Source organism: Pseudorasbora parva, chromosome 5, assembly GCF_024679245.1.
Source record: "Pseudorasbora parva isolate DD20220531a chromosome 5, ASM2467924v1, whole genome shotgun sequence".
In the NCBI taxonomy this organism is placed as follows: Eukaryota; Metazoa; Chordata; class Actinopteri; order Cypriniformes; family Gobionidae; genus Pseudorasbora; species Pseudorasbora parva.
This window is the reverse complement of record NC_090176.1, coordinates 36,205,466-36,229,487: the sequence shown is the minus strand read 5'-3', so window position 1 is coordinate 36,229,487 and position 24,022 is coordinate 36,205,466. Positions and strand designations below refer to the sequence as shown.

The 24,022-nt window shown below is 37.0% G+C and overlaps 1 protein-coding gene across 18 annotated transcripts in view; it reads left to right on the top strand.

Moving 5' to 3' along the window:
* Nucleotides 1-24,022, top strand: part of caska (calcium/calmodulin-dependent serine protein kinase a) — a 180,938-nt gene that overhangs the window by 97,893 nt on the left and 59,023 nt on the right. For all 18 annotated transcript variants that reach the window (XM_067444088.1, XM_067444096.1, XM_067444097.1 and 15 more), the window contains exons 3-5: nucleotides 21,378-21,483; nucleotides 23,209-23,286; nucleotides 23,503-23,575. In XM_067444088.1, the coding sequence (XP_067300189.1) occupies nucleotides 21,378-21,483; nucleotides 23,209-23,286; nucleotides 23,503-23,575 (257 nt within the window). The remainder of the gene's footprint in view (nucleotides 1-21,377; nucleotides 21,484-23,208; nucleotides 23,287-23,502; nucleotides 23,576-24,022) is intronic.

Here is a 24,022-nt window from a genome sequence, read left to right as displayed (position 1 = left end):
CAAAGATATTCTCGTTATTTGTGTATTTTTATTTGTTTAAATCATACACTGAAGACTGGAGTAATGGCTGATGGAAATTCAGCTTTGATGTATGTTTAATTAACGCTTGTCGTATATCACAACTATTACATTTGTTCAACCACATAAAGTTTTTAGACATTTTAAATGCACGTAAGTACTATCAAAAAAATACAATTTATAGTTTGTAAAATACACACTGATGTCTATGGGAGTGGCAATGAGTCTTTCAAGCAATAATTTGATTACGTGTTTTATTCATATAAGATACATATTGTATAGTTAACTATATAGTTTACTCTATTCTTCTTCTAATTCACCTGTCACTTACTTTCATGTGTTTTGGGAAACGTGGATGAATTTACATGATGTAAATCCGACAGTCTAACACGGCGGTCGGCACCCATCACGCATTATAAATCAGCTAACATGATAATTACGAAGAGTTTACTTACACATATTTGAAAATCAGAATATCAGATAGTTTGTGCCGTGAGTTATTTGAATAAAAAAGGATATAAAAGCAATACATCTGCTATAAAGCACTATTGTGGCTGCAGTGTGTCACGTGAGAAGCATGACGCATCACCATGGAAATAATAGAAACGGCCAGGTAAGTCTGGAGAAGTGCATTTTGCCAGAGAAGGCAAATATGGTCATATTTCTGCAAAAGAATTGCTTGAAGCTGGTTTGTAGCATACCAAGAGACTACTTTGCTGTTATTGGTACTGCAACTTTATTTAGTGTTAAATTATTAATTATTTGTCATCCACTGTCATAAAAAAAAAAAAGATCGGTTCAGGCACTGTTTATGGACCGGTAACGTTTTAAAAGTATCGATAATAGTAATAATATTTCACAATAGTACAGCTTTTATTTTTGTCTTTATATAAAACACATTTTTCCATCCTCTCATGCTTTTTTCATTTATAGTGGACTAAATGGTTGCCTCTCACTGTTTCTTTTTCCCGGTCACTTTGCAATGCTCCATTTTGGCAGCAGATCAATGTGAAGCTTGTCCAAGTAAGGACAGGAGTACCACACAAACATAAATAGACTTAATTCGGATTGAGTTAATGAAGTAGCTTTACCCTTTTTTGAATGTTTGTCGTATGTGTGTGTGAGACATAGACTGTTTCTAGAATGGTATTTTAATAAAGCGTATCATTGGCAAAATGTTGAAAAATAGCTAGTGGACCATCCAAACTTAGTCAGCTTACAGGACCACTGACCGCTAGACTCCATCTGTACAGCACTGAGATTAGAGTCTGCGAGTCTCTTTTAACTTTGAGGAAATTAGACAGATGGATTCCCTGTACAGCACTTCCTCTATCACAGTGAGGGTGTGTGTAAGCATGGAAACATAGCTGTACAGTGAATTCTCTGAAGAGAGAGAATTTCTTTGGGTGGGATGTTAAATAGTCTGTTTGTGCATGTGGGAAAGAGCTCTTTGCCGAGGGCTTTGTGTTATCTCAGTCCACTGCTAAACCTCTGTCTCATCTCTCCTGAGTTTCACAGTCTCGGCAAACACTCTGCCCACCTCCCATCTGTCTTCCTCCTATGTGGGAGAGAACATACTCATGCTGGTATTTCAGAATCTACTGTAAAACCCATGAGACTCTGTGATTAAAATGCAAACCCTGATGTCTAGCCTATTCCTCTCTGAGTGCCGGAAAAAAGCAACTCAATGAACTTTGTCTTCCTGTGGTTTATTTACACACACACACACACACACACACACACACACACACACACACACACACACACACACACACACACACATTGTTTTTGTGAAATGTGGGTACATTCCATAAGCGTAATGGTTTTTATACTGTACAAACCATATTTTCTATCCCCTTACACTGCCCCTACCCCTAAACCTATTCATCACAGGAAACATTCATAATTTTTACTTTCTCAAAAAACACCCCCCCCCCCCCCCCCCCCACACACACACACACACCTACACTTTTGCCTCTAACACTGTGACAAATACACTCTTAGCCGTAGCCATGTAGGACTCAAGCTTCTCTTGATGTAACTTTGATGCAGTGGTAAGGCCAAAAATTTTAAAGTGTGTGGGTCTTGGTGAAATACGGTCAACCTCAGTGCCTTTTATTTTAAAATAACGTCATTTTAAAATACAAATTATTTTTTTATCCCATGTATTTACTTTTTAACTGCTCAGAATAAAACTCACTAAACACTAAATGATTCAATGACAAATACATTTTTAACAGTCACTTGACGCCACGTGTTTATTGGCACAATCATTATTTGAAGCACCAAGTTACCTTCAATATGTGATTAGCTCAATTTTGATCGCTTCTCTAGACATCAGTGTTTATATCAGAACTATAAACTTTATCCCAGTACTTCAGTAATCATTAAAATATTTGTAACAGAAATTATGAATCATTGTGGTTAAAAAGACATTTATTAAAACACCTGTTTATATATCCTAGCATCCTTATTCAAAGCATTATATCAGCTTTTTTGTTTGTTTGTTTGTTTAGTTTTTTTTTTATCTTTACTGTATTTTGAATAACAGGTGGTGAAAAGCAGGAAAAAGTGCCACTAGCATTTGTAGCATCTGTGCACCTGAATACATACATTTGTATGAAATGCTGTACTGCTGTTGGCACATCTCAAAACTGATCGTTTTGTGTTGTCTAGACATCAGCTGGGGCAAACTAAACCTTCATCTGTGCCGTATTTTGTGTTTGTAACACCTTAAGGTCACTGTGCCAGCTGCTAGCCATCTGTGACAAATCCTCTCCAAACACTATAAAACCCATTCTGTGTTTAGGACCTATAAACACACACTCTTATTATTTGCTTGAATTCAGAGTTTTGTTTATAGCTGCACTTAGGTCATCAATACTCTGAAGTACGGATGCTTTCACCTACCATTGTAGCACTTACCGTAAAGCTAAGGAAAGCCCATGAGGGCTACTTAGCTCAGATTCTGTTACTGATGGACATAAATGACCATAAAGGTTATATTCAGTGTGGTTTAAGTTTCCTAATGACAGATTGAGGTTTATTTTAATGAAGGCAAGTGCTCAAGTGTGTGAGTGACTATGTTGAAAAGCATTTGCATACACAGTGGATATTTATGGCTGCTGCAATTTTTAGCAAAATGCCTTTTGTAGGTTGATACAAGGATGCTGATTCAAGAAAAAGTCTTATTTGACGGAGTCACCTTACTGCATCACAAAAATAAAAACAAATGTGTCGGACTTTGGTCTGATTCAATAGCTCTATAATTTAAGTGCTTATTTTTACATCTGTAATTTTAAATTACTGCTCATCCTAAACTCCTAAAAGTAACCAAAATGTTACTTCAGCTTCCATATAATACAGATATACTTTCTTTATTAAAAGACTTGAGACTTGACTTGGACCAAAGGGACTTGTGAACATGTCTGTGTGTGTGTGTGTGTATATATATATATATATATATATATATATATATATATATATATATATATATATATATATATATATATATATATATATATATATATATATATATATATATAAATGTTTTTATTTTGAATAAATGCAGTTCTTTTAAACCTTTTATTCATCAAATATATTAGGCAGCAGAACTGTTTCCAACACTCATAATAAATCAGAATATTAGAATGATTTCTGAAGGATCATGTGATAGACTGGATGTCAAATGTGACACTGAAGACTGGAGTAACGGTCCTGAAAAATTCAGCTTTGCATCACAGAAATAAATGATAATTTAAAGTATAATAAATTGAAAACCAAATATTTTAAATTGTAATAATATATCAAAATATTTAACAACAAAAAAAAATCTGTATTTTTGAACAAATAAATGCAGGCTTGATGAGCAGAAGAAACTTCTTTCATAAACACTACAAATAGTAATGTGTACTTTTGGCCTGTACTCTGTGTGTGTGTGTGTGTGTGTGTGTGTGTGTGTGTGTGTGTGTGTGTGTGTGTGTGTGTGTGTGTGTGTGTGTGTGTGTGTGTGTGTGTGTGTGTGTGTGTGTATATATATCCATTCCTCAAAGCTCACCATGTTTGCTTTTTTACATCTTGGCTAAGTGTTCATGACTGTTGGAGTCTCTTTTTTATTCCATCTACTACAGGAATAAAAGGGTCTTTCTTCCTCCAGCTTTAGTTATAGATTAGATATAGATCAAAGATCATATTTAATCACATGTGAGAGTGACTACTGAACAACACAACTCCTCTCTATATGAATTCTGGCCTTTCTGTGATCCCTGTCATTCACCTTGTTTTTTTATTTTTTCTTGTTTTGTTTTCTTTTTCTTTAAAAAAGTGTGTGGTCATCCAGAGGGCTGCAATCGAACGTTAGTGGGGTTCTATTGATCTTGCGGGGGGAAAAAGTATTGCAGTGCTTTGAGAAATGTGTTCAAAATCGAAGGGAATGTAGCCTTCAGGAGGTAGAGAGATGTTGATTCTCTACAGGAGGTCCCAAACTCTTCACCATTACACACGCAAACAGACAAATGTTGTAACTATTATCATTATCATCACCACTACAGAGCTCTGGCAGTGTCTTCCGAAACAAGAGGTTGTTTTAAGGTTACTGCCACCTTTTTGTTTAGCTACCCAATTTATTTAAAGCTGTTTTTGGAAAAGTGAGTGTTTTGTGTATGTTTTTCAAAGCAGTTCCATTTAGGATATTTACAGAGAGGAAAGCCTCCGAACACCCTGTGGGAAATCCACAATTATAATTTAAAAGACTCTCCATTGCTTTTCATGTTTGCTCCTTCACATCGTTTGTATAAAGTCACTGAATCATGAAATGATTTGCTCAGAAAGCTGTAGACGCAGAGGTTGTTAGCCTGGATGAACTGTTTTTCCCTATGGATCAGATCAGTATGCTTTGTTTCAACCTCTTATTCCTGAGATCTAAAAAAGTCTAGCTTATTCTTTCTCTCCAGAAGCATTAAGCAACTTTTCAAAGATTGTTTCTTTTTGCTAGAGCACTGATGGGGCAGCCTTATTTCAGAAGATTTTTTTACTACACACAGACATGCAAATGCAAACATATCTTCAAGGTACTTTATGGTTAAAGATAAAGCCCATATATCATTTACTTTTGGTTAATGTCATGTCAGTCACCTTTTTTTTTCAAGGTGAATTTAGGTGTATGTCCAAAAAAGAGACTTGGAGGCTTCAAAAGGGCACCAAATAACCAAATGACATAAGGAGTCCAGCCTTCATGCCCCATGTGCATTAATGAGCCTTGGCCTCCCATGACCCTGTTGCTGGTTCACCACGGTTCCTTCTCTGGACCACTTTTTATATATTCTGACCACTGCAGACCGGGAACACCCCACAAGAGCTGCAGTTTTGGAGATGCTCTGACCCAGTCGTTCAGCCATCAAAATGTAACCCTTGTTAAACTCGTTTAAATCCTTACACTTGCCCATTTTTTGCTGTCTATTATTTTGCACCCACTAACAGGTGCCGTAAAGATGAGATCATTTTATTTACTTTGTCTGTCAGTGGTCATAATGTTATGCCTAATCGGTTTATGTGTACACTGTAACATCAAAGGAGCTTGTTTACATTTTAGACAAGTCAAGTTGTAATACAAAACAGGAGCACATGGAGATGCCAAAAAAACCTAAACCACCAACCACCTTGACCTGACTGCATATACCTACCACAGTACTTGGATCCATTCTGAATTACTAAACACAGCAACATACACATGAAAAATCAAAACATCCTGAATGTGGCTGTGCATAAATACAATGTGCAGTCAGTGCATTGACAACTCGCATCATAAAGTTACGTGTGCATGTGTGTGAAACAATCACAGAATATGACAGAGCTCTTGTTGAATTTTGTGTGTGTATATATATATTTATATATATATATAAGGAATGATACTGAAAATTCAGCTTTGCATCACAGAAATAAATGATCATTTAAAGTATAATAAATTGAAAACCAATTATTTTAAATTGTAATAATATATCACAATATTACATTTTTTTCTGTATTTTTGATCAAATAAATGCAGGCTTGATGAGCTGAAGAAACTTCTGCACTAAAGCGGATAATCTGTTGTACAGGGTGCTAAAGCCATGCATCTGTTACCCATGCCAGCGGTGGGGTGGACACCACTTCACTTTCGCTGTAATTATTACAACACTTAGAAGACAATTAGGCTGTTCAGCAGCCTGCTGTAATCAGCCATCCTGCCACTAAAGAATGAGAGATGGACCAAGAGGATACAACTGAGAGGGTAGGAAAACTTTCTAGCCCTCTGTTGGCAATCATTCCATTTATTATGGCTTAAAGATTTGGACAGATGTACCTATGTCTGTTACTGTTAGATTATTACAGTACATTTGGATTATTTTCTTGTTGTACTAAGGACTTTTTGTTTTATAACACGGCTCTGTGAAATACTTGATTCTGATTGGTCAATCGCGCATTCCAGCAGTATGTTATTTCCAGATAACAACCGCTCATCCGGTACTATGAGTTATCTTGACCGATACTACTTCTATGCTTAACGCTGGCGCCATCTTGTGGCTGTTAAATACTTAAACAGCCATGGCTAAAATGGAAGACTTCAAGGCGAGTTTCCTTTATAAAGTTTTAAATATGGATATTTTTCTTACACAAACGCATCGATTCGAATCAGAAGGCTCTATTTACCCATCGGAGCCGCGTGGAGCACGTTATTTGACGGACAGCTGCATTTTCTATGGACTTCAAAAACAGCTACAACTACTGCTGGGATTAACGTTAGCCTGGACTTTTTAAATACAACTCTGATTGTATTTGCCTGAAAGAAGAATGTTATATACACCTATAATGACTTGAGGGAGTCATGAATTGTCCCCTCTATAAATCCCATAAGTCCTGAATCAGCCATGACACACCTCTAACTGAGCATACCTCTTTACTGTATGTGTGAAATTATTCTGAAACTTTACATTCTTACAAAGAATTGTGAAATGTGGATTCTCTTTATTCTTTAATAATTACTAAATGAAAAAAACAAATGCTGTATTGATTTTTTTTTTTAGGTCTCCTGTGTTTTTCAAATCATAAATCGATGGTAAATGGCTGTCCTCAAATGTAATATCTTGTCTTTTAACGTTGTCACTGTGCTGCTGTGCTTTTATATTTTTTTATTTATCAGAATCAGAACAAGATTTATTGCCAAGTATGTTTGCACACACAAAAGGAATTTGTTTTGGTGACAGAAGAAACTTATAGTAAACAGAGACAACAACAGTACACAGATTAGTAAAATAAAATATAAAGATATGCAAATAAAATACTAATATGTGTGTGCGTGCATATATATATATATATATATATATATATATATATATATATATATATATATATATATATATATATATATATATATATATATATGTATATATATATATATATGTGTGTGTATATATATATATGTGTGTGTATATGTATGTATGTATGAATGTATGTATGTATATAATATACACTCACCTAAAGGATTATTAGGAACGCCATACTAATTCTGTGTTTGACCCCCCACACCATTACACCACCACCGCCAGCCTGCACAGTAGTAACAAGGCATGATGGATCTATGTTCTCATACTGTTTACGCCAATTCTGACTCTACCATCTGAATATCTCAACAGATATCGAGACTCATCAGAGCAGGCAACATTTTTCCAGTCTTCAACTGTCCAATTTTGGTGAGCTTGTGCAAATTGTAGCCTCTTTTTCTTATTTGTAGTGGAGATGAGTGGTAACTGGTGGGGTCTTCAGCTGTTGTAGCCCATCCGCCTCAAGGTTGTGCGTGTTGTGGCTTCACAAATGCTTTGCTGCATACCTCGGTTGTAATGAGTGGTTATTTCAGTCAAAGTTGCTCTTCTATCAGCTTGAATCAGTAGCCCCATTCTCCTCTGACCTCTAGCATTAACAAGGTATTTTTGCCCACAGGACTGCCGCATATTGGATGTTTTTTCCTTTTCACACCATTCTTTGTAAACCCTAGAAATGGTTGTGCATGAAAATCCCAGTAACTGAGCAGATTGTGAAATACTTAGACTGGCCCGTCTGGCACCAACAACCATGCCACGCTCAAAATTGCTTAAATCACCTTTCTTTCCAATTCACCAGTAGTTCGTAAGTTCTTTCTTAAATTTGAACATAAAGTCCACACTAGGGGCTTAGTAACTACTAGCTTTGTAACTAACTCTTTACCTTTTTTGGTTGCACCATTTGATCTTAAGGCAGAATGTAGCTAGTAGGTCGTAAGTTCTCCGTAAAGTAATGCGTAGTCGCATATTACGTTTACCCTCATTGATCCAATAGCAGCCTTCAAATAAATGAGCTGAAGTTGTGTTGAAATGCTCTAAATTTCAGTTTGTCCTTCATTATTATAACTTATTTTGCCTCATGTAGGCTAACCAACAGTAAAAATATGTTTCCATGAAATACAATAATAATGACTAATGAATAACTTAAGTGCTTTTATATATAAATAACATTCAGAAGCATGCAATAGCCTATATGAAATTACATTAATAAGGATCAATAAATAAATACTGAAACAAAACAAAAAACATAAGAAATTACTTTTATTGATTTTGACTGTTTTTATTTGACATGCATAAAATGGGAGCGATGGGACAGATGCACACGCATGTTAAAGAGCCACTAATAAAGTAATCTATTTACATAATGTTTTCTAGATTACATTAGAATGTAATCTTAAATAGATTTACTCTTCAACTAAATGTAATGGTGCTACTCAAAAATAATTAGTAGTGCATGAGTTGTAACTTAGTGCTCATTTACCTCAAAACTAGGCTAAGTTGTAACTTAAGCCTAGTTCAGACTGCACGATTTTCAAACTCGTCGGGTCACTGCTCTTTTCACACTGCATGACTATCTGGGGTAACATTCAGTCACTGCTGTGTTCACACTGCACGATGGTTTGACGACAGAGGAGTTCACACTGCATGACTGTACAGGAGGAAGAGTTGCCAACAGCTCTCTCTCACAGGTGTGCAAACTACGTTTCCCAACTACACGTGTGATGTGACAAGTAAACAATGCGAGATCACACGTGTGTCAGACCGGAGTTCTCGCGCAAGACTTGGAATTGTTATTAAAACTGAAAAACTGCACAAAGTTTGCTTCAAATTGTATGTGCGCTGATTTGTGGAGAAAAAGAAAAAAGATTATGGCAGAGATAATTGATGGATTGTGTTCTGCAAAGACAGTTTGAGGTGAATAAATAATTTTGTAATGTGTTGCTGCTGTGGCTGGATGTGCAAATGTTTGGCCTTTTTTTTCTGTTTGATAGAACTGTAAATATATCTATTAAAATACGGATAATCTGGTCTATAACTCCTCCCTAAACCTCCTGCAGTCCTGTATCTCACTCTTTCATTGGCTTTCGGTCATCGCCGGAGTCATTTTCAGTCAGAACTCATTTCACACAGCAGGAGTTTGAATCGCCGGCAGGTCCAGATATTTAGCATGCCAATTCTCTCTGATCGCGTCTTTGATCATTCACACCGCATGATTGTCACTCGCGTGCACGAGCACTGATTTGCCTATGATTTCGGGCATTTGTCCGCGATTTCACAAAACCTGTCGGCAAGTCAAAATCGGGGCAAAAATCGGGCAGTGCGAACTAGGCTTTACGCAAAGCTGGTGCAACCGACCACTGGAGATTGTCTTGACCAGGAACACACCCCTAAATGCATTGAAGCAACTGCCATGTGATTGGTTGATTAGATAATTTCATTAATGAGAAATTAAACAGGTGTTCCTTATAATCCTTTAGGTGAGTGTTTATATATATATATATATATATATATATATACCATGTGTAATTTAATTATGCATATTTACAATTCACGAAAGGTTGCCTAACCTATAAAACAACACTTTTAATTCCAAAAATGTTTGAAATGTTATGTTCACCACAGAATACTGTTAAACACAAGAACACAAACGTCGAAAGGAAATTGTGGGATTTAGAAATAAACCAGCGAACAGTGAGAAGTGTATTTTAAGTGAGGTTTTTTTTACCCATCTAAACGTCCACAGGGTCAAACATGCTCATCGTTGAAGAAACACTCACTGAATGTGTCAAAATGTGTCTGCGCTCTCCACACAGTGTGGGTTTGAGTATGTAGACTATTATTTAGAAATAAGCTTCAAATGATAGCCATACAGTTGATAACAGGCTGTTATTTAGAAATACATTAATTTGGACCTTCAAACTCCTCTTTCAGAAAGACATGTTCCTCTTTTTTAAGAGGACACAAAAATAGCCTGGATGTAAAGCAGAAGGGCTTGACTTCTGACTTCTAACATCTTGCTTCATTTCCCTCTAGAGAGAATTATATCCTACCCCATCACTGATCTGTTCTGCTGTCCTTGACTTAATGTTTGAGTGTTTGTTAGAGATATTTGACAGGAGTCTGGTGAGTGATTCTAAAGCTTTGAATGTGTCCTGTGCTTTGGTTTTGAGTCGGCTGGGATGGATGTCATTTTAAAAATGCTTCAGGGGTCAACTGGCTGGTTAGTAAAACTCAGCATCTGGTGGCTCTCTGATACTCTGTTTGATGGATCACTGTTTACTCAGGTTAGTGACAGTGCTGGTGTGATGAGAGAGGCCACATATGCTTGAGTCATGGCCCAGCATAATTTGTAGCTTGGAATTAGTCTCAGTCTCAGTCGGCACGCTCACAGGCTTCCTACGGTCTGTTCACACAAAGAAATGGCATGACATGGCTGCAGTTTCAATCCAATTGGCTGAATTTACACAACATCCAAGAGTCAGTTCGCCGAGGTCTTTATTAGTCCCCCGGGAAAAAACATCCTGGAATAATGCAATGAACACTTCTGAGGGGGAACTCATCAGTGGATTTGCCAAATGTATGAGAGGTTCATGCCATCAGATCTGCTGGTGCACTTAATAACAAGTAAACTAGACATATACTGCTTTATTTTCACATGTTTCTTTGATATAAAAACTACTTATTATTTTTGGACAAATTGAAATTTTCATCTACACACATTTCTCTAGTAAATTCTTCCTGTTTAAGGAGGAAGTTTGTTGCCCTAATAAACTAGACTTTTCATTAGTCAAAAGTCTGGCACCATGAGAATAGCTTGGAGCGAGTGTTCATGCACTATGCACTTTTTTGCATATTTTTCATGTTTATTTCACACATCAGCACACTTAACTAAGTGTAAAATCAACAAATATAATAAGTGAATAAGTAAATGCTTTTTACTTTGTAAGGCAAGTGTTTTACATGAAATAGATTGATTTTTGATTCATTTTTAGTTTGTCACTCCTTGACATAATCAGGGATATTTTAATGGAATGAAACAATGAATGTCATAGCCATCGCAAAATGTTAAATGTCAAACATAACTAAACTCTCTAGCAGATAATAAAATAACACTTCATTCCAACATTTACTTTGTCAATTCAGTCCTACACTGAAAAATAAAATAAAACAATTCTGAAGTCATGAATAAACATAAACATCCTGTTTGTTAATGCAAATAAATGATTAATGTATTCTGAGCACAAATTAAGTTAATTTACAATGTTCAGTTTTACATATTTTAGTGGACTGACCACAAAATTAAGTTGTGGTTAAATACTCAGAAATTGTGTTGTTTTAGTAATGAAGTATATTTATCAAGCTGCAAAAATCATGTATTTCAGCAATCAGCACACATACAGCATAACTAGCAGTTATTAGCCGAGCCCTCCTGCATAACCTCTCTGGGCAGCTTGTGTTGAGTCCTCTCAGCCACTGCTGAGTTCACATCTCTCCATTTTTTTTTGTACACCTGCATTCCTTGTCCTGAGGTGTCTGCATGCTGATTGGTCCATGTCTTTGCATTCAAATTAGTTGCCTCTGCTTAAAGGGATTTTTACCTTGTAAATTAAGGATTAAGATTTATGGTAGGATTATAAAGTGATGCTAGTTAAACTAAGTGGTATATTTGCAATGATTTTGCTGGCATAAAATTAAATAGTAAAAAATTAAGCAACATTGTAAATATTGTAACCTAATGATTTCAATGTGCTTTTTAATAGGCCATTTAGTGTTAATCTGTCAGTTTCAATGTATCAGTTCAAAGATTTTACGATTTGTTTGCAAAATGTTATTTTTCATTTATTAAAACAATTTTAGTAAAATATATGTAGGTAAATGATTCTGTTTATTACATGTATTGCCAGCAGCCATATCACCCTGTGGCCCAAGACTGGTTTCCCACTGAAGCTAAGCAGGGCTGAGCCTGGTCACCTGGATGGGAGACCAAATGGGAAAACCAGGTTGCTGCTGGTAGAGGTGTTAGTGAGGCCAGCAGGGGGTGCTCACCCTGTGGTCTGTGTGGGTCCTAACACCCCAGTATAGTGATGGGGACACTATACTGACAAAGAGCACCGTCTTTCGGATGAGACGTTAAACCAAGGCTTACAGTGACAAAAGACTTGTTGTGTTCAGCAATTTTAGCTTAAAGCACAGTTGACGGAGGCATTGTGTTTTGTTTATGTTTGTAAGCGAGCCATGTCCTCTTATTATAAAACTTGTTTTTCAGCTTGGCTCATAAAGCAATCAGGTTAACGGAGTAATTAAAGCGAGCAGCTGTGGGTTGCTAGCCTGACCAGCCAAACCCACATCAAGATGTTTGGTCTGGAAACTCACCATTGACAGCTCAATCCGAGGGGCGGGATAAACGGTTGTCTTTCAAACTCCCTCTGCACGCGATAGGATAGCGCTACAACCAACCAGAACAACGAGGGTGAAACGGAGCTAGTTGATACATTAAACATTTGCCGTATCCGGTCGGCAAAACTTAGAACACATCTTCCCTTCTTAAGAATGACTTCAGTGTCGTTCTTTGTTCTTTTCTCAGAGAAAAGCTTAACTCCAAGTCTTCCAGAGTCACGGTCAAAGCTGATTCGAAAGACCGCCGTTCGCCAGTTTCTGTGTTTGCTAAAAGCACGCAAACGCAACTCGGCCGTCGTCATTATGGCCCCGCCCACCGACTCTATACACGATGTGATTGGCCCAACAAGAGTTTGGCCTTTACAGCTCAGAAGTGTATTGAAAGTTGCTAGACGACACTCGCGGCAGATTAGATTTGCTTATGCTAGGGTGCGTCTAGATTTCCAGGCTAGTAGGTTGCGATATTTCGGTCATATTTTAAGTGTTTGTTCTTGTTCGCTGTTTTTCTAACAAGATCTAGCAACACAAATGTGTCAAGGCTTGTACCGCTTTCCCTGTGATTTCCTAAACCTCTCATAATGAAGAGGGAAACATCTCTGATGCATGTTAAAATGTGTCATCAACAAGTAGTTGTTCGGTTCAGTTCTGTAACACACCGCATAGAATTTCTATAAATATGGTTGTCTAAAAATGTGGTTGTAGAATGAGGTTGTGACTCCTGTAAATTACTACAATCTGTGTGTACAGAACAGGATTTAGCACTAAAAGGTGAATGGACATTCAAGTGTGTACATGGCCTTTGAGTCCTCATAGAAAGGAAAACTCTGTCATTACAGCAGTAAACTACAGTGACCAGTGGGAGAGTGGTGTGTGCCAGCCTGAGCAAATAATGACATTTCATTCATCACATTGGGTGTAATTATCATTGCTGTATTCCCCCCCCCCCCCCCCTTTTATTCTTCAGGTTCAGCAGCATTGTGCACCTTAAGGGCTTTTTAATGTCATTTTTATGACTGCCAGGAAGACATTGTGAAGCTATAAAAAGCATGCTGGGACTTATAGCCTTTACAGTTGGATATTCTCTGGCAGAAATGATCTATCTGTATCTCTTTCTCTCCCTCGCTCTTTCCTTTTATAACTACATCTGGTACACTTTGGTTGTGTCTTTGATTTGGCTTGAGAATTATAATAGTGACAAAATATACTCTGTGTGTGTGTGTGTGTGTGTGTGTGTGTGTGTGTGTGTGTGTGTGTGTGTGTGTGTGTGTGTGTGTGTGTGTGTGTGTGTGTGTGTGTGTGTGTGTGTGTGTGTGTGTGTGTGTGTGTGTATTCACTTAAGCAGTTTCACTGAACCAATTCACAGAAATGAATCTGAGATGAATGTCTAATTCTAATTCCTATTTTGCTACTGAAATATAAGTTAAAAAAAAACCTAGCAGTCTCGTTCTCACAAGTTGCAAGATAAGATCACAATACTAGTCTAACAAGTCTTAAACTTAATGGCCATATCAAAGCACATTAAAATTATTACAGTAGTCATGATATTGCATAATTTTATATTGCCAGCATATAAAATTAGAATTGCTTGCGTATTTTACATATTTCACATATCTCGCAACTTTGTTTTGTCACCGTTAGTGAAAGTGTCACTCAGATTAATTGGTGATCAGAATTTTTTTTTTCCTTTTTTTCCCTTTTCAATTGATATGCTGTAGAAGTCCACATCCTGAGGTGTAGGATATTTGCTCTCATGCACTCTCTGCAACCTTCAGAACTTTCATCTGCCTTTAAAGAGATTTCCATACACTTCATTCTTTATAGAGCGAGAGAGAAGTACAGAGCGGCTTCTTGGTTGCCATTGAATTGAAGGTCTTTCCTGTGGTTATAAATTGCCAGAGTGATTGTGAGAATATTTCACTCCTTTATTAGTTATGGCGCTGTGTGAGTGATGGTGCTCATTCTTCAGCAGGTACCCTGTGTGTTTCACAGACTAATGTAATTTTGTGTGCACAGGTTGATTTGCCTGCTTATCTTCATAGAGTGATATACGTTCATTTTTTTCCCCATTCTTTGCCCTATAAATGGGCCGATTGCTTGCGTTTTTCTCAGTCCTCTTTATTTACTGCGTCAGGGTGACTGATTGTTTCCATATTCTCCTCTGTGCCTCTATGTCTCATATGTGCTATATTGCAGCAGAAGGACATTAAATGTTAATGCAGTTAAAAGAGAAGCACATTCTCCAAAACATTCAAATGGTTAATATGCAGAATATCTTTCCCTGGTGGAATACCCCCAGAATATCTGAATGAGATCTCTGACACACAGTTTTGTTGTAAAAATACTTTGTAACAAACCTGAATGGATCTTTGCCACAAAAAAACACATTTATGAGACATTTATTTAACTACAAAATGTTTTAATGGTGTTGTTAGCACAAATGGTACTTTACACTTAACGCATATTAATATCACAGAACGCATTGATGCTATTTACGCATAAATGTGTCATGATTTTTTATCATCCCACTTCAAGTGGCTTTGTGCATGTAACATGACTGCAAAATGGTAATGGTAGTGCATAATAATTAAATGAGTATTTCACCCAAGGAAGAAAATGTGATAATTTATTCATATTTCTTTTGTTCCAGACCTGTATGATGTGAGGCACAATTTTTATCCTTTTCTTTTTGTTACATGCACAACTTTTGTTTCAATCGGACTGAATTAATTCCGATTGATGAATCTGATTGTAGTGTTTATATCAATGCTTGAGTTGATGTGCGCGTATATATATGTCACAAGCTTTAATTTGGAATACATTTTTTGACATGCGCACATTTGCTAAGTTTCCTGTTGTTGTCACATAACCTCGCAGAATTCTCCTACATTGGTTCTTTATTTGTTTTATGCAGCAGACATAATATATATCTATTTCTGTATGAGGGTTTATTTGTGAATCTAATAATTTTTTTGTCAAACTCCTGCATTTGTGGATCTCATTCTATTGATTTGTGAAATTATTTATTTTTTGTGAATCACTTTACATTTATTTGTGGATAACAATATATTTGTTTGGAATAATGCTACTATATTATCCCCATATTTCTGGTCATAATTTGGAGACAATGAGCATATGAACCATTGTGCCAAGCTGCTTGTATTTATCACGCTTTAAATCTGCCTCTCCTCGCAGCCAAAAATCATCTGTGGATGAAAATCTTGAACAAGGACTGGTGGGACATTGTCCTGCTCCACTTCACAGATGCTGAGAGTGAAAGGATAATTTTAGAATGATGGGGCACTCATTTATGATACTCTATTCAACAGAAAGAATAGCTCGTTCTGCATGCCATAGGCTACGTATACGCTATTTCTACCTCATTGCACATCCAGTCCTTTCAGTTTTATATATATATATATATATATATATATATATATATATATATATATATATATATATATATTATATGTGTGTATATATATAAATATATATATATATATATATGTATATATATATGTGTATGTATGTGTATATGTATGTGTGTGTGTGTGTGTGTGTGTGTGTGTGTGTGTGTGTGTGTGTGTGTGTGTGTGTGTGTGTGTGTGTGTGTGTGTGTGTTTTAGAAGTTTTGACCACAAATTTTTAGGTATGGGCATTTTTGTCAATTTTTCATTTCAATCATCGATAGGTCTCAAAAACGAGTAATCGATTAACCATGGGTGGGGCTTATGTGGGGACGGGGCATCTCAGTCTTAAATGTCCATGACAGTTACGAAAACCTCATGTTTTTGTATGCTGACAAAAACATGAGATGTCTATGCAAATATGAACATATGACTGTAAAAAAATAACTGCTAGATTATGATGCATAATGTCTTTGAAACTAAATAACCATATCAAATAATCCAGTCAATGATATCGGGCATTGTATTTGAGCTGAAACTGTGAATACACCACCCTGCAGAGCTTTGCTAGCGGAATTGATAAACTCAGTCAAATGCATCCTATATGAGATTAATCAGATATATGCCTCTTACAATTTACATCTGCTCAAAAGGACGCAAATGCGCACGTGAACTTGGCCATGCTAGTGTTTTAAAGGCTTGAAAACGAAACTCATTTTGAATGCGCTCTTCCCTTAACAACAACGCTAATACATGGGCAACGAAACCACAGATAATTTACAACACTATTATTGTGTTCTCATTATAATTCTTTGTAGGCTTCATGAAAGATTGGGCGCTGCACATCATTTTATTTTTCATGATCAAAGTGAGTAGCCTACAGCATCACTGCGTGTTTTCGAATCCATGAGAAACAACTTTAAAACAGATCTACAGTTAAAAATGAGTAACGCTGCTGCATTATTAATATCATCAATGATTTTGAAAAAGAAATAGCCTATCTAAAAATAATATGACCGTCTCAAATAACTCAGAGTTGATAATGTCGGGCTGTTCGCATTTGGGCTGAAGAGAATGAACGCCAGCTGAAAAAATGGCAGCGCTTTGCTAGCTGGTTATTAAACTCAAACAAATGTCGTCCTATATGAGATTAATCTGATATAGACAACATATAATCAAGTATTAAACAAGTAATCTTACAACTTGCATCTGTGGAAAAGGACGCAGATGCGCAGATGAGCTTGACCACACTCTTGCTGTGGATTTCCTTTAACAGCTGATACACGGGAAAGTAAAGCCTGGAGAATTATATGACAATCATGTTCTCGTTGTAATGCTGTGTATGTGACAGATTGGCTGCCGCACATCTTGCACTGTATTTCATGATCATTCACAGTGCTTCAGGCATCACTGCACGCTTTAGTTTCACTTTATTTCGCGGTCTGGAAGGCGTGCTGTCTAATGCTAACCAATCAGACCTCAGTTACCTTGCAAAATGCCACAATAACCAATCCGAGAAATATACAAATATATTTTTTAAAGTCAGGGCGATCATTATCATGATCGATCGTCGTTGTCACGTTCGAGTACTCGAGTACTCGACCACTGTTGCCCATCCCTACTAATTTTCACTATGTTGTAGAGAATGGAGTCAAAATTATAAGGAAAAGAGCAGGGAACAGGAAAATGAGAAATTTTCAGGCAGATCTGAATTTCTGTCATCTGTATTAGCACTGCGGTTCAGTGTTAAGGCACTTGTTCGAACCAGACCAGAGGTTTGTCATAATCCGCTTCACATCACCTCAAAACCTTCATGCTCACACACACACAGTGCATAGTGTAAGATAAAGTGCACCTGAGTACGGGGGGCAGCAGAAGGTCAGCAGTGTGAGTGTGTCTGTGTTTATCTGTCAGATGAGAGGGATTGTTCTGGTGCTGGATGTCTGCCGTCAGCACAGCCCCTGCTCTCCTTACTGCTGGAGCCAGCCAACCTGAGAAAAAGTACTGCATCTCAGTTAGCCCTGACCAGAGAACCCGTAAAATCTTCTGTACTTCACTGAGAGTCATATGTAGGCTATGTGCTGCAGAGTGTGTTGTGAGAAATTTGGTCGCTTGTAGACACCGGTACTCGTGGGAATGTCCCAGGGGAGGCTCCCTAAATGGAAGCTTGATAGAGATAGACTATCCGGACTGTGTGGGAATGTCGAGCCAAACATCCAAACCCAGCTGCCTCTTCTCTGTGAGAAAATCTCAGCCTCTGATTTGAAAGATTTTCCTCCTCAAATAATCGAGTTGCATCTCAGATTGCCGTTTCATCATAATAAAGCTGCACACCGGCTCCTCATGAGTGTCCCAGATTTTCCCTTAATTCCCTAAGCACCCCACCTTTGAAACACAGGCTTTAAACACCTGGAGCAGATGGAAGAGGTGCTGCACAATGGCCTGCGCCATTTAGGTATTTAACTGCATGAACACAACATTTTGGTTAACCTTAATACAATTGAAACTTTAGAATCAATTGGCCAAATAAGGTGAAGGTAAATATTGTTTTTTGTGAGACAATGTACAGTTGTATAAGAAGCTTCAAGAGATTGTACCTTTTGGTGATTTTGAATTAAAAATGTGTGAGCACTAGGAATCTACAATATATTTTCTAAATAAAAATAAAGACTAGGTTATACTAATTACACATGTACAGTAATAAGTACCTTTCTTTTTTATGTTTTCTAATTAAGTCTCTTATTTATTACAGTAGAACAGTAATATTGTGAAACATTGTGACAATTTAAAATAGATATTATTTAATATATTGTAAAATGTCATTTGTTTCTGTAATGGCAAAGCAGAATTTTCAGCATCATTACTCCAGTCTTCAGTGTGATTTGCTAGCCTGGATGCCAGCCGAACTTAGCCCTGCCCACAACACCGAGATTCAAAGATCTGAGCCTGTAAAATGATCCAAACTTCCCACTACTACTATGCGTTGCTCAACATACGTCACTTACTCCGTTGCTCTTTCCAATTGAAGTCCCCTATTCAAAAAAAGTTGTAGTTTGATGATGCCAAGTTTGAGCTCAGAGTCTTGGGACATGTGGTTTCCACCTCACAGCCGGTGGAAAATAATCAGGATAGGACTCAGGTAGAAATCATGTTCAAGTACGTAATTGTTATCATTACTGTAGAATGAAGCAGAGCAGGACCGAGTGTTGAAGGAACTGAGCAAGGCCGCTGGAGCGATTGTTGAGCAACAGGGACTTTTATTATGACAGGACACAGTCGCCCTTGCCATTTCTGCTTTTCTGGTCATGAGTATAAACTAACACAACTCTGTTTATCATATCAGATACATTTAAATGTGTTTAAATATATGTTATGATGTTACTCTGTGCGTTCACTCAGCGGCTGCTAACGGAAACCGAGGATAACGCAAATATGACAATTATTTTATGGCTTTTATTATGGCCTAATTTTTTCCCTCGAAAAAGTACTTTTACTCCTTTGGCTCATAATTCAAAGTCTCATCTCTAATGTCTGGTTGATGGTTTATATAAAGACGATCCTGCTGTAGTCTGTATATATAACTCAAAGGAGTGTCTGTTTTATGGCTTATCAGTTACAAGCATCTGGGCTGGTCTGCCTGATCGATGTTGGGTCTCTAGGATAGGCTAGTACTACTATTACTTTTTGTTGACTGGGAAGAGGTTCCTCAACTGAGCAGATGTTGATTTTAAATGTTAGCATGTCAGTCATAGAAACAGAACACCCATCAGTTGAAGGTTTGCAGTGATGGGTAACTTGGGTTGATTATTATGAGAGTGGTCTTGATTTTGTTGTAACATGCCGACCTCTCACAATATATGGTATCTGACGTGGTTTCCGGTCTGTGTACTGGAGCTGCCCTGTAATGCGTAACTATATAAAGTAAGAGGTATTTCCCTACTCCTGAAGGCTACGGTTTGCCAATTGGGTCAGAGCTGATGAAACAGATCAGGAAAGGGGGAAGGACTTTCCTCTAGGGAGGAAGTTTGAAAGAACTTCAGAGGAGTTTCAGGAAAGATAGAGGAACTTGCATGCACATATTATGATGCCTACTGTTATTCTGATACACAGCTTTGTGGTTTGCACACATTTGATGGCTGAGATGCTCATTTCCTGTTCTATCTGCTCTGTCTCTATAAAACAAAATACAGTTATTTGTTTTGGTGCTGGTTGAACTTGAGCCAGAACATTGATGTTTTAGCTTTTAAATACTTACTAAAGAATGACAAAATGTATAGAAATAAAGCATGCTCTGACATGCTAATTTCATGCAGATTATGACACAAAGCATTTATTTGTTGCTTTTGTAGCTCTCCGAATGCTTGATAGTGGAATTTGCTGTGAAATCTTTTAGTTTTAAATGAATCGTATTCAGATTTATTAACCTTGTCATGAATGCCTTTAGGGATCCTCTCAATGATGTAATTTCCGGTTTCATCTTCTGCACATTGGTTGCACAGCATAACTCTGAGGTGACAAAAAATATTTTAAAATATGTATAATATCCATGGTAGTTCCTTGATCAAAGTGTAAGATACGTTTGTATGTGTACGTGGAAATTAAGAAGTGGAAGTGTGACTGAGATCTTAGCACTTAAAAGCACCTTTAAAGTTATTTTTATCATGGGAGATGTGCATTATACTCTGAGGAAATCCATGCAAAGGTTCACACATGCAAAATACTTTTATCATGCATTGCTTTCTCAGCCTGTCTTGAATGGATTCACACAAATCAATTGCTGTGTAAAACAACAGTTTTCACAGTTTTCTTATGGCTGTGTTATTCTTGAATGCCAATGGTTTTAATTACAGATGAGAAGAGCAGCGGTATGTGTGTGCGTGTGTGATTGACTGTATGCAGTTCTCCCACAGATGTCTAATTGTGGAAAAACTTGCTTCATGTTAGCATATAAATTAAACTAGTTTTTTAGTGAAAGATGTGGATGAGATCAAGAACATGTTGCTGAGATTGACTTTTTGTATTAAAATGAGATATTACAGATAATAATAAACATGGAAATAAGATCATTCATCATGGTTACATTTAGCACTGTTACCAAACCATTGGATAATTTTGCTAAAAATAATAAATTGGTTTATACAAATTGCATTTCCTGAAAATGACTTGATTTGAAACTGAAATTCGCCTCTTTGTCTTTCTGTAGACCTGAAGAGGGAAGCGAGCATCTGTCACATGCTGAAACATCCTCACATAGTGGAGCTTCTGGAGACCTACAGCTCTGATGGCATGCTCTACATGGTGTTTGAGTTGTAAGTCCTTCATTCTGAGAAAATCTGCACTTGTGTTCCTATTCCATTCATTCTTTATTCACTTAAACTCCCAAATGAAATCAAACATGAATTTAAATGTTGGATATATAGCATTGAGGAACATAACATTGACAAGGTTAACATATTTATTTATGCACACAGAAATGCAATTCCGTCTTTTTGTTTATTTTAACACTTCAGAGTCAAAATGAGTCAACACATCTGTTTGGTTTAGGGTGTGAAAGTAGGTTATTTAGTGTTGCATTTGGGAGGTCACTTTGTAAGCCAATAGGCAGTTAGCAACACACTGGTTCCCTCGACCAAAACCCTTTTACAGTCTATGCAAAACCCCAATAGGATGTATCCGATTATAGCAAACTACATCCTTTGTAGTCAACAAAAGTTAATGATACTTACACGGTCTGTCCATCAAGATCATTTTCACTGATGAACACATTTTTTATGAATTGTGAAGCCTAAATTCAGTTGCCAGAAGTAAAAAGCTAAAGATAGGCTATAGACTAACTACACCGCGGTGACATGACTTTGGTGTCAGCACCACTAAGCTTCCGACAACACTTTCAGTTTAAAAAAAAACAACATATTCCCAGAAAGTTTGAGTTAAAATATTTTGAAGAGCACAATTATAAGCATAGGTTGTTAAAGTGGACTGAGTTTAGCTTTTCGGTGTATGTTGACATTTAATCTGCCCAACAGCCTCTGTAGTCTCATTCAGCCACTTTATAGTAATAAAACCGCCTTTTTCAAGACATGTAACAGCTTAAAAAAATATGAGTGATGTATTTTATGTATATTTATATTTTATAAAGTGTGATAGTGTCTTGAGCTCATATTCATCGCTAGACCTTATTTCAACCATTTAACCTAAGTCCTATTTAAAAAAAAAACATTGACTAGTGGACAGTGGAAGCAGAAGTGCTAAAATGCTAAATTGGTTCTGGGTTTTGGGCTTCACAGTGATGTCACCACTCTATTGTAATGAGGGTTGGTCAGTGAACTCTAAAAAGCATCTCAAAACAAGACATGAACTTATTGTTTTCTGTCCAGAGGAGCCTGTGTCTGTTGCTCTCTCAGCAGTTTTGTGGACTAGGGTGAGCTTTTTAATTCCTCAAATGCTAAATGCTCATATGCTTATCTGAAGTGCAGAGCTTTTCTCAAATAACTTTCATGCAGTGTGAGTTCTTATCTGGAGAAGCGCAGCTGCCTCTCAAGGGATTTTCTTTTAAAGGCCTCAGAGACCCGAGCCGACACAAAAGCAGGAGCTTCTAGAGCTCTGCTGCCCCCTGGAAACCACACCATCATGGTCTTGGTGTTAAAGCATTGGGAAAATTTCCAATCAGAAAAGTGTTCATTTCTGAGATTGGCCACAGTTGACTCAGTCCACAACTTACAGTACAGTTTGTCCACAGAGATAATGGGCAGCTACCAGTATGCTGCTCTGGTTTTGCCTTTTAGAGGTAAAAATCACACTTGAAACAAGTTTTGCAATAAATGTGTCTGTTTAACGTATAGAGCTGAGCTATGGTGGGATATAGGGCAAATTACATTTCAGGTTAGACACAGACCAAATTGATTTTTACTAGTATCTTAAAGATTTGTATTGATTTCCTATAAAGTAATAAATGGTCCTCAGAACTGATAGTGCCACTGCAAGTATTTGACTTAACATTGCTGATGAGATTCCTATCTTGTTCTGTCTTTCAGTATGGATGGAGCAGATCTCTGCTTTGAGATTGTGAAGAGAGCAGATGCTGGTTTTGTTTACAGTGAGGCAGTAGCCAGGTAAACAGCTTTAAGGGCAGTTTCATCCGTTTCCTGTTCCTATGCTCTCCTTAAAGTTGTAGACTGTTATCTCTATGTTATAAAGGATAGTTCCCCCAAAGGAGAAGATTCTGTCAATTACTCACCATTATATAGTTCAAACCTAGTTTCCACTATACTTTCAATTCAGGTTAATATGGGTTTCTCTCTTTCCCACCCTCTTTTCTATTCCTTTAGTCACTACATGAGACAGATCCTAGAGGCGTTACGGTACTGCCATGACAACAACGTCATTCACCGGGATGTGAAGGTAAGCTCAGTGGTGTCTCAGTGCTTCAGATGACTAGCAAACCACTCTTTTACACACTGACATGTCTTTGAGTTTAATGACATGCATGCCATTTAAAATTCCAAACATAGCCATAAACTGATTTAAAGAGTTCTCTTTTCTCATAAACAGCCTGCAACTGTCATTAGGAGGAAATTAAATATGGAACTAATATAGGGTGATGACGATCCGTTGCTTAAGATCTAAATGCAGTGCAGTTAAACTCACAGTCTATAGATGAAAATATGAAGATTAAACACACTCACAGATGTGCTGCTCTTAATAAAAGCTGTTATAAAGTTAGTACATTTGGTTTATATTAAAGAAATATGGATGTTTTTTACAACTTTATTATCAATAGTTGGATTTGGCAGACATGAAATGGCTTTAACTTGAATATAAACCATAAAAGTTAAAACAACACTTTTC